The 10,366-nt window shown below is 47.8% G+C and overlaps 1 protein-coding gene and 1 pseudogene across 1 annotated transcript; both read left to right on the plus strand.

The window, feature by feature from the left end:
- Positions 1-1,514: 1,514 nt before the first annotated feature.
- Positions 1,515-6,436, plus strand: LOC136473733 (mitochondrial import inner membrane translocase subunit Tim13-like). The gene is made up of 2 exons (XM_066471378.1): positions 1,515-1,749; positions 6,073-6,436. The coding sequence occupies exons 1-2, from the start codon at positions 1,636-1,638 to the stop codon at positions 6,220-6,222; spliced, it is 264 nt and encodes an 87-aa protein (XP_066327475.1). The 5' UTR covers positions 1,515-1,635; the 3' UTR covers positions 6,223-6,436.
- A 400-nt stretch (positions 6,437-6,836) lies between these two features.
- Positions 6,837-10,011, plus strand: LOC136473734 (protein TRANSPARENT TESTA GLABRA 1-like; annotated as a pseudogene).
- The last annotated feature ends 355 nt before the right edge of the window (positions 10,012-10,366 follow it).

A 10,366-nucleotide genomic window follows, 5' to 3' on the forward strand; every position in this document is an offset into this window, starting at 1 on the left:
TTGTTCCTTGATTGGACATGTGGTAGCTGCATAGTGGCATCCAGAACAGGAGACACAACCCATCAAGCAATCCATGGTCGACACGGACATTCATGCACGCGCAGCATATGATAGACCATATGAGACGCTGACAAGTGCATTTGCAGAGTCTCTGTCAGAGCGCACGAACGGCATCATGATGATGGCGCCGCCTCGTCACGCGCTGGTGGTCGAATCGAAGAAAGATGAAAAGCTAAAGGGATCTGGTCGTTTGGGCGCCAAGGGCAGCTGGGAGTGGGAGACGAAGCTGCCTGCTGGCCGTTCTTGTGGAAAACTGACTGAGCGCGCGCGCGGAGAGTGAGAGAGATCTCCGAACCGAAGCTCCTTCCGTTTTGCCTTTGTGACATTGTGTTTGTGTGGGTTCGACAACGATGGCTCAGCCGATGGCACGAGTGGTCGAGTGGAGGCCCGGGGCCCGTCCCATGGAGGCCTACTCCTATCGTCGATGTGACAATGAGCATGGGCGCATGGCACGGTTATCCGTCGGGCCCATCGGTAGAAGAACCCAGCGCAAGCGGGGCAGGCCGGCCCAGCCCAGTGCTGCAGCGGAAGCCCACCAGCAGCACAGCAGGCAGGCGGTGGGACCTGGGCGGCGCGCAGCGTCCTCGTCGGCTCGTTGCCGTCTCGCAGTCGCAGTTATGGCTGTGACGAGGAGGTGCGCTCTGCGCCTCTGCCTGTGCCTGGGTAGCAAGTGGCAACGGCGACCCGTGTGCTGGGTGGAGACTGGAGACGCCCAGTGTTTGCTGCCATGATGAGGGGACTGGAGACGACGTCCTCCGTCCCCATGCTCGTCTGCCTAGCGAGCCCTACCCGGCTGCAGGTACGGGACGCTTGAGCGATGCATTTGGATGGCTCGAGGTGGCAGACGCAGGGGCCCTGCGACTGCGACTGCGACTGCGGCGCAGGCGGGCGACAGGCTGCAGCCGTGTTAGCCCACCAGTGTATACTGATGCGCGCAGTTAATTTCAGCGTGTCTTCGTTTGCTTATCGCTTTTACTTCACTGCACCTGTATGTACAACTTGATGTAATGGAGGCACAGGCGCCGTCATAAACCATTGAGCCCATCCGTGGGCATGCGATGATTATAGTTTAGTAGCAGCTTATTCAGCTGATTTGTTTTTAATCTGTTCATCCTCTAGAATTCCTATACTGATTTATTTATTTCTTGTAAATCCCCTTGTTACAAAACTGCTCAGACCTCAGAATATTCAGACTGGTGAAGAAGAAGATAAGGCGTGTTCTCCAAAAAAAAAAAGAGTAAGGCGACAGACCGACTGCGTGCAAACGGGACGGCCCATTGTATATCTGAATAAGCAGGCCTGCACATAGGTGAATCATACCCAAGTCCATAGGACTTGTGGTCTCGCGTACCTATTGGGCCAAGCCTTCTTTGTGAAGATGGGCCGGACCTTTCTTCTCTCACACGGAAACCGACCACCTTGCTAGGGTTTTGTTCCGCGGCTCCCCCGCCGCCAGTATAACCAGCCGTCCCGGCAAAAATCCTCCTCGACGCAGAACGAGCGTGCAGTAACCAACCACCAGCCACCGATCGCCCGCGCAAGACTTGGGGAGCAAGCAAGGCGAAGCCGCCGGCCATGGATTCCTTCTCGTCCTCGCTGCCGTCGTCAGGTCCCGGCGCCAACCCGGACGCTGTTATGGAACAGATCAAGGCTCAGCTCGCACAGGCTTACGCGCAGGAGTTTCTCGAGGTCAAATCTCTTGCAATCCTTTTCTTCTGTTGATGCCAGTTTGATAATCCTAATATGTAATGGATGGTTAGATTGTGCTTGCTAACTCATGGGTTGTGATTCTTGATTTCGCATATGGTACCTTTGCTTTGCATGAGGGGAGCTATTTGGGGCCCCTTATTTGTTGTAATTGATAGCTCAAACATTGAACTACCTTAAGGTTGTTAGATTGGTTGGAGCGATTGAGCTTGATAGAGGTTTAGCTATTATGGTTGCACAGGGGGGAATTAAAAGGGTTATTTGGATTGCTACCATTGTAATTTTTAAAGTTTCGAGAACTGTCATTACTATTCACCTATTCTGAATCTTACCATTATAATTCTTCCTCTCTTTGAAATATGCCACGGTATACACTTGGAAAGGATTTAAGCCCACTTGCAGACGTACACTGCGTCATCGTATTTTTATATGGACAAAACTGCCCCTCCACCTTCCTTTCTCTATAAATCACTGACGTGTGGACCCCACTAGTCATCTCCTTCCTCCTTTCCCGTCTCCTCCAGAACAGCTTCTTCCCCACCCATGCCGCCCTTGGCCATGCCTTGCGCGCACGCCGCTGCTAGCTGGCTCAACCCCCATGCGCCGCCACTGGACATCATGGCAAGCACGAGCGGCGACAGCTGGATTCATGGCGGCGGCGGGTTAGGCGAGCGACATGGCAAGCACGACCTCACCCACTCCATGGCAAGCACGAGCGCCGAACAGGGATAGAGGCAGGAGGTGTCGCACGCCCTCAACCGATCCCATGCCTCATGCTGCATGCCCACGCCTGTGTTCGCCGGCACCCGAGCTCGCCGTCCCGAGTTCAGCCACGGCAGCGCGGATCGGAATGCGCTCGGCCGTCAGCCTGCCTGGATCCGCTTCTTTGGCAACTGGGCCAGGAACGCGGTAGTGAGGTCGTGCGCGACGGGGAAGAAGGCTGTTGCGGCAGAGGCGCCCACTCCGGCTTCCGCGGCGCCGGTGGGCACTCGGCGCCGGCAGCCGCAGCATGCTCCCCTCCGACGTCATGGGCTCTGCCTTCGCCTCTTGCACCTGGGCCTCTGATCCGGCCTCCCCCTGCGTGTGGCGTCGAGCGCCGGCGAGCTCGAGAGCAGCCCCAGTCGCCTTGGTGAACCTGCAAGCGGGCGGTGCCCTGTGCAGGCGAGCACCAGTGGACGAAGGAAGAAGGGAGTAGAGGATGACACGTGGGCCCTCTAGGTTAGTGGGTGGAGAGAAAAAAAAATGACAGGGGCATTTTAGGTCATATGAAAATACAGTGACCTGCATGTGGTCCCGTTATGGTTTCAAACGTAGAAAATGGCACGGATGAGGTAGAGACAAAATTGTAATGGTAAGTTTCCAAATAGACGAATAGTAATGGTATATTTTAGAAACGCAAAAATTGTAATGGTATGGATCAAGATAACCCAAAAAAAAAACTGAAGATGTTATGGATGCAAGGAGAAAATTTAAGCTCTAAGTTTCTTCTGAGCAGTGGGCCTCTCATACAAGTTAAGTAGTCAAGATGTTAATTGGGGGATTTTATTGGATTGAAAACCTAATTGACAGGGTGACCTTGTTTAGGATAAAAACGGTGAAGCAATGCTTATATGCTATAGTGACTGTTGATGGTAGCCAGAACTATGTTGGCAGCTGGTAATTGAACAAGTAACAGCTGGTTTCTGGTCCAATTCTAGTCAATTTTTTAACAACTTTGAACTAAGTGCAACTAGCGTGTGCTAAAAAAAAGCCCCAAAACAGCACTTACAGTCAGACATAAGCTTATTATTTCAAAAATAAAAAAGATAATAATAAAAAAATCACCCAGCCTGCCTAGGCACATGGTGTTACCTTCATGGCTATCGTCTAAGCAACCTAGGGACCTGCCTAGCCAACCTTGTTGACGCCTAGGCGCACCTGACCACCCCCTTAAGGCCTTAACACTTTTCACAAAGCATTAATGTACTGCTTTAGCCCCATAACCTTTTGGAATTCTAGATACAACCTATATATGATTGCACCAAGTCCAAATCATGCATAAGGGATGTGGCTGCATGACCTGCAAATGTAAGGATCGATAATAATACCTTGTGATCCATGTCCATAGACATGAGTAGAAATACATATTATAGCACCCAGTTGGCATCCAGTAAGCTGGATTAATTGGCTGTGCTAAATTTACTTACCATTTAGATTACATATTTTAGCTTCATCATATGTTCAAGTGCTGCATTCATGTACTTGTCCTCCCTCAAATATGTTGATGTTCTGCATGCTGTTTGTTTTCTAATACATACTTTGTGTAAACACACTGTTTTGTTCTGCCTCTGTATGCCTCTGTTTTTTTTAGATTCTAGCTTATATTGAAAGTCAATAAAGAGTTTTGCAGCATCATTTTTACACCATGCTGGGTTTTTTATGCCAACATTTTTTTAGGAATATGATATTTCACAGTTTATATATGGAAAGCCAATAAGGAGTTTTACAACACCCTTTTTATACCCTGCTTGGATTATTAGCTGACTATAGCTTATCAGTAGCATCCTACATTTTAGAAGCACCCATTAGCATAAAACAAAGACCGAACAAGTTTACGTAGATCTTCACACATCAACCACGCAAAAGTAACCACCAACAACCGTGCTACAGATCAAACAAGTTTAGGACCGGTCACCAGTCTCACAGAGTCCATACGTCATTGGGCATACTCACATTTGACACAAAATCATTCATCCAGTGTAGTGGCAACATGGCATTATGAGCAGTGTCTTCCACTTCTGCAGAAACGATACCCAAGAGAACATTACATCAATTGGTTTGTTAGGAAATTTCTTTTAAATTGACATCCTTATTTTGCCCGAACCAAACCTTGGCCCATTTGGCCACTTCCATTCCAGAGAAACGGCAACATTTGGCCACTTCCATTCCAGAGAAACAGCAGCATTTGGCCACTTCCATTCCAGAGAAACGACAATAGCATTGTCTTTACAAGCAGAAGTAGAAGAGAAGTGGTGCGATGAGAAAATAAGCCAAATCTAGGAACCTTCATCATGTGACTAGCATATATGATATGCGGATACTTCCAAATTCTCGCACATTGATACTCCTCCCATACTTGTCAGGCAAAGATACTCAAACATGTATCGGACATTTTCATGATTTAAATGAATAAACATATAAAATAATTCTGATACTTTTGTTGACAACCCTTACCTTAGATAAGATTCTTTGCACACCTCTGAATCCTGAGCCCTCATTACCTCCATGAACCCACCCACTGCACGACACCCCATTTGTTCCCAACAATACATAGGAGCAAATAATCAGGTATGTTTCGAGACTTATTAAGTCAACAGTGAGCTAATCAAGTTGCACATTAACCTTTCAAGCAATGTCTTTTTAAAATTTTATTATATATTATACATATATCCCCGTATCTAAAATCCTGTGTCACGATAGTGCCGGATTGTGTATCTGTATCCTTGTATTCGGGTAATGCATCCTGCATGATGACTTAGGTCAAAACTAACTTAAGTTCAACAGGATGGCAAAGCCACAGCAATAACCAAAATCAGGGAGAACAGCCTAAACTTTCATGGTGTTAGGTTTTCAATTCCAGTTGACATTTTGTTCTGCATCTTCCAAAGTGCCCACACAAAACCTCCAAATAAAAACAAACCCAAGTTTTATGAGATCCCAAATCCGTTCCGTAAGTCAGCTCCTGATATTCATTCCCAGTCCTAATCGAAGGCATTTATGATTCTGTATGCCTTTATCCTTTTGATCTCAACTTGTTTTTCCTTTTGGCCATGGCTGATTCTTCTTCGAGCTTTGTTTAATGATGGAGTAAATGTAATTTTTGTTGAGGCAGTACTTTCAGCCTGAAAGGATGACATATTAAGCAGTATATATGCAATTAGCCAATTATCTTGGAAGTTTCTACCTTCTTGTTTCTGTGCCACCAGTATCAATTTGTTTCGCTTTGGGTCATGTGCAATGAGTCCTGAGTCCGATCAATTGACTAGTTTTTTTTTTGGGGTCACATGAGGGAGTTTGAAAGCTATTTAGTTGCCTTGGAAGATTCACAACCCTGAGAGGACAAAACGATGTGTCTAGGAAATTGCCTGTCTTTCACATGGTGCTGCGTTTTTTCTTAAGCAAATAGGATGATGTTGATTGCCTCAACAAACTTAAGGAAAAAAAGTTTACACACGAAAGCGCAAAAGGATGAATCATGGAAATTTCCTTGTCATTTTCATATGGTGGTATTTCTCACGCTCACAGGTGTGTTGATCTGTCTTGCAGACCGTCGGGAACAAGTGCTTTGATAAGTGCGTGACCAAGCCAGGATCAAGCTTGAGTGGAAGCGAGAGCAGCTGCATATCACGTTGTGTTGACCGCTACATTGAGGCCACTGGTATTGTCAGCCGCGCTCTGTTCAGTTCCCAGCGCTGAAGTCCACATGAACAAGGAGAGATGATTTGAATGATCGCTCGTGAGAGGGATGTCCCCATGAGATTTTTGACTTGTCAGAATACAATGACATTTGGTGCTTGATCGTTCAAAAAAGTCCGCTTATAGACTCGGGGGTTTTCTTGTAAGCTCTCTGCTTTAGTAGCAAAAGAGAAACGTGCTATATTTAAGTGGCTCAGATGTTTAGTTATGCTCATCATGTGGTTTGTTTCCCTTAACGTCGCATGCTTCTAATGCCTGTTTGTTCCCCCAAGCCTTCGCCAATGTCCTGAGGGATGTGGTTCGTATTCGTCGCTGTTACATGTTCTTCATCAAAGTTATCTGCGCAAACGCATCCTTGGCTCCTCGCAGGATCAGATGCGCACCAGCTGCTGACTCGTTTGCCCCCGGCGCTGAATGAGACGATCGCAGGCTTTTAGCTTCCGGTGATCGGCACCACTCGTCAGGGACCAAAGATTCCCCGTCCACGAAATGACTTGACCAGAGATCGAACCGTGCAAGTACACACAGCAACAAACTTTGACCAGTCGACGGCTGACCTGTCGCCGCGGTCAAGTCCCCATCCCCCACGTTCCACTTCTACCAACCTCAGCCCGCCGAGGCGCCGCCCGCATCGTTCAACCCCAGTGCCCGGCCGTCGTTTACCTGCCGCTCGCACGCGCGCGTCCCTCTCCCTCCTTTTATCACCTCTCTCGAGTCCCAGCAAGATCGCCCCCAGCGCAGCTCCGCCCCCAAAATCTATCCACCCGATCTCTCCACTCCATGGACCTACCCAAGCCGCCGTCCACGGCCGCCTCGTCGTCGGGGGCGGAGACGCCGAACCCGCACGCCTTCACCTGCGAGCTCCCGCACTCGATCTACGCGCTCGCCTTCTCCCCCGCCGCGCCCGTCCTCGCCTCCGGTAGCTTCCTCGAGGACCTCCACAACCGCGTCTCCCTGCTCTCCTTCGACCCCGTCCGCCCCTCCGCCGCCTCCTTCCGCGCCCTCCCGGCGCTCTCCTTCGACCACCCCTACCCACCCACCAAGCTCCAGTTCAACCCGCGCGCCGCCGGCCGTCCCTCCTCGCCTCCTCCGCCGACACGCTCCGCATCTGGCACGCCCCGCTCGACGACCTCTCCGCCGCCGCCTCCGCGCCCGAGATCCGCTCCGTTCTCGACAACCGCAAGGCCGCCTCCGAGTTCTGCGCGCCCCTCACCTCCTTCGATTGGAACGAGGTCGAGCCCCGCCTTATCGGGACCGCCTCCATCGACACCACATGCACCGTCTGGGACATCGACCGCGGCGTCGTGGAGACGCAGCTCATCGCGCACGACAAGGCCGTGCACGACATCGCCTGGGGGGAGGCCGGGGTCTTCGCCTCCGTCTCGGCCGACGGCTCCGTCCGCGTCTTCGACCTCCGGGACAAGGAGCACTCCACCATCGTCTACGAGAGCCCCCGCCCCGACACGCCGCTGCTCAGGCTGGCGTGGAACCGCTCTGACCTCCGCTATATGGCCGCGCTGCTCATGGACAGCAGCGCCATCGTCGTGCTCGACATACGTGCGCCCGGGGTGCCGGTGGCCGAGCTGCACCGACACCGGGCGTGCGCCAACGCAGTCGCGTGGGCGCCGCAGGCCACGAGGCACCTCTGCTCGGCTGGGGACGACGGGCAGGCACTGATCTGGGAACTGCCCGAGACGGCGGCGGCTGTACCCGCCGAGGGGATTGATCCTGTGTTAGTGTACGACGCAGGCGCCGAAATAAACCAACTTCAGTGGGCGGCCGCCCACCCGGACTGGATGGCCATCGCCTTTGAGAACAAGGTCCAGCTTCTTAGGGTCTGACAAGGTTGGTATCATGGTGATCTTTGGTTTGACGTTTTTATTTCTATATATATGATTTCTGTTGATTATGTCAATACATTTGGAACTTAACTAAAGACGATCGTGCACATTGGTATGAGGTAGTGTAATTGTACAACTTAACTAAAGAATCATACAGAGCTAACTCGGTCAGTGTTACCATATATGATATTTAAAAGTAGCCTAATTTTTTGAGTCCTATGAAGCCTGGAAGTTGCTAATTTTTATTATGAACTACCCACAAGGCCACAAGCTGCTTCCTTTTTCTCTATGTGCTGATTATAAGTGCTAAATACAGTATATTTGGTAAATGCATGTATGAGGAATTTAGAATAAGTTCATCTTTATTTGAAAATTACCTAGAACTTAAGCCATATCAATAGTAGATAATTCGTGATCTATGTTGTCACTTTCCAATACAAACACGCAGTCCTGAATTGAACCCTCTTTTTGTGAACTTAAGAAAAAGGTCCAGTTTTCACCAAGGAAGTCCAGGCTAGTTTTGTGCTAGCTGAACGAAGGTAAATGGTTCCATCAATAGGTGAACCATAATGTCAATTAGCATGAAAGCGCTTCAACAGACACCTGCCTTTGCACATTGCATACTGTAGCTGCTGCTGTGCCACTATCCTCTGCCCCTTCTTCTCCATCTCTCTTAACAATGGATAGGATAATGTGAAAACTTTTTTAGTGTTAACTTGAAATTCCAGCATCTGTTCATGATCAGATTAGATAAACGGCATTGAAACATATTCTAAAAATACAATTACAGCTCTGGGACTTATGGAAATTGTAAAGGAAATTCTCAAAAACAACCATTTCCCTTAGGCCTTCTCATCTTCATTTCTAATTCCCACTTTCCCAGCAATGAAAATGTTTTACGTTAGTACTGTCCCATTTGAGGCTATAATTTTCCTTCTCTTACAGAAGATTGTAATTACAAAATCCTGAGCCTAATCCTCTGTTGTCTTACGGAATTCAATCATCTGGCCCTTTGCTCTTAAGATAAGATTTTTACTATTAATTCCTAGGTTAGTTTGTTCTTCTCTATGGCACATTATTGTTATATGATATTGCATTTGCATGTTCTTTACCTCTTAGTTACGGTTGCTGTACTGTTGCCAATCTTTCGTATTACCAGGTGTTTCCATTGGTATTTGAATTTGTTTTGCTGAAAACAGCAACCACTAATGACTGCATTTATAATATGACAACTTTCACAAGATTGAACACTGTTCTTTCAGGTGCCAGAAATTTTAAATAGTTCTTCTTAAGAACTTATATTGAGCTATCCTTTGCCTTTGTGCTCCTAAAGAAATGCTGTTGCTGATTGATACCCCATATATTTCACATGAAAAAGCTCCTTCTTGTGATGCAGAAATTTTCTGAAGAAAGCTCGATTATGTGGAGGCCTGGGACTTTGGAAACCATCTGCTTGTATTCATCTTGTGTTGACAAACCTCTTGACACAATTGCTACACCATAAACCCCAGAAGCAGCCATTCTGCTGAGCTCCGGCAAGCAAGGAACCATATCTGTTCTAGGGTACTACCTCTTGGCTAGCGAATGAAATCGTCTTAAATCTCAGCAAAATCTACATGTGCTAGCAGATTTCTCTGAACTTCCAGTGAATGTAGAAATATATAGAGGTACTAGCTTTGACTCACTGCCGCACTGGTCCAAAAAGGGTTAGAACATCATTTGGCCTTCTGTTGTCCAGTAGTCCAGCTTGCTCCGTTACTTTCTCAGTTTATAGCCATGAATGAAATTCCAAGTTTTAGGGCAAGTATACTGGTCTTGTATCATAGCGTTCTCATGTAATGCCATGTAATCTTGATTTAATAGACGATCCCTTCGAAACGAACTGTCATGTACCATAGGTTTGATCTTGAGACGATTTAACGCCATGTATCATAGGCTGTTTTTAAGCTGTTCATTACTTGCCCTCAGTATCCTGGTATGAGGTACGCAAGACCTTCCAATTAAGTTATGCTAATATATGTAAAAAGTTATGCTAATATATGTAAATGGCTACAAGCGGTTATGAAGCTAGTATTGGAAGAAAGAGAGTAGCTGAAATTTGATGTTGCTGTTAAAAAACTGAAACCCAGTAATCGGTGAAATCTGACGTTCTTAAAGCGTAGTACTGTAATCGGATCATGGCCTCATGGGGTGAAATCTGACGTTCTTAATTGATCCCCATCCAAAGGCGGTGAAATCTAACGTTCTCAATTGATCCCCATCCAAAGGCGGAAGTTTCTACTAAGAATGTAGAAAAAATGTTG

This window comes from Miscanthus floridulus, chromosome 8 (genome assembly GCF_019320115.1).
Source record: "Miscanthus floridulus cultivar M001 chromosome 8, ASM1932011v1, whole genome shotgun sequence".
Classification (NCBI taxonomy): domain Eukaryota; kingdom Viridiplantae; phylum Streptophyta; class Magnoliopsida; order Poales; family Poaceae; genus Miscanthus; species Miscanthus floridulus.

Bases quoted from the DNA above. Each gene is read 5' to 3' on its own strand.
- LOC136473733 (XM_066471378.1), top strand. From the start codon at position 1,636: ATGGATTCCTTCTCGTCCTCGCTGCCGTCGTCAGGTCCCGGCGCCAAC. The intron at 1,750-6,072 runs GTCAAATCTCTT...TCTGTCTTGCAG, and splicing joins ACGCGCAGGAGTTTCTCGAG to ACCGTCGGGAACAAGTGCTT.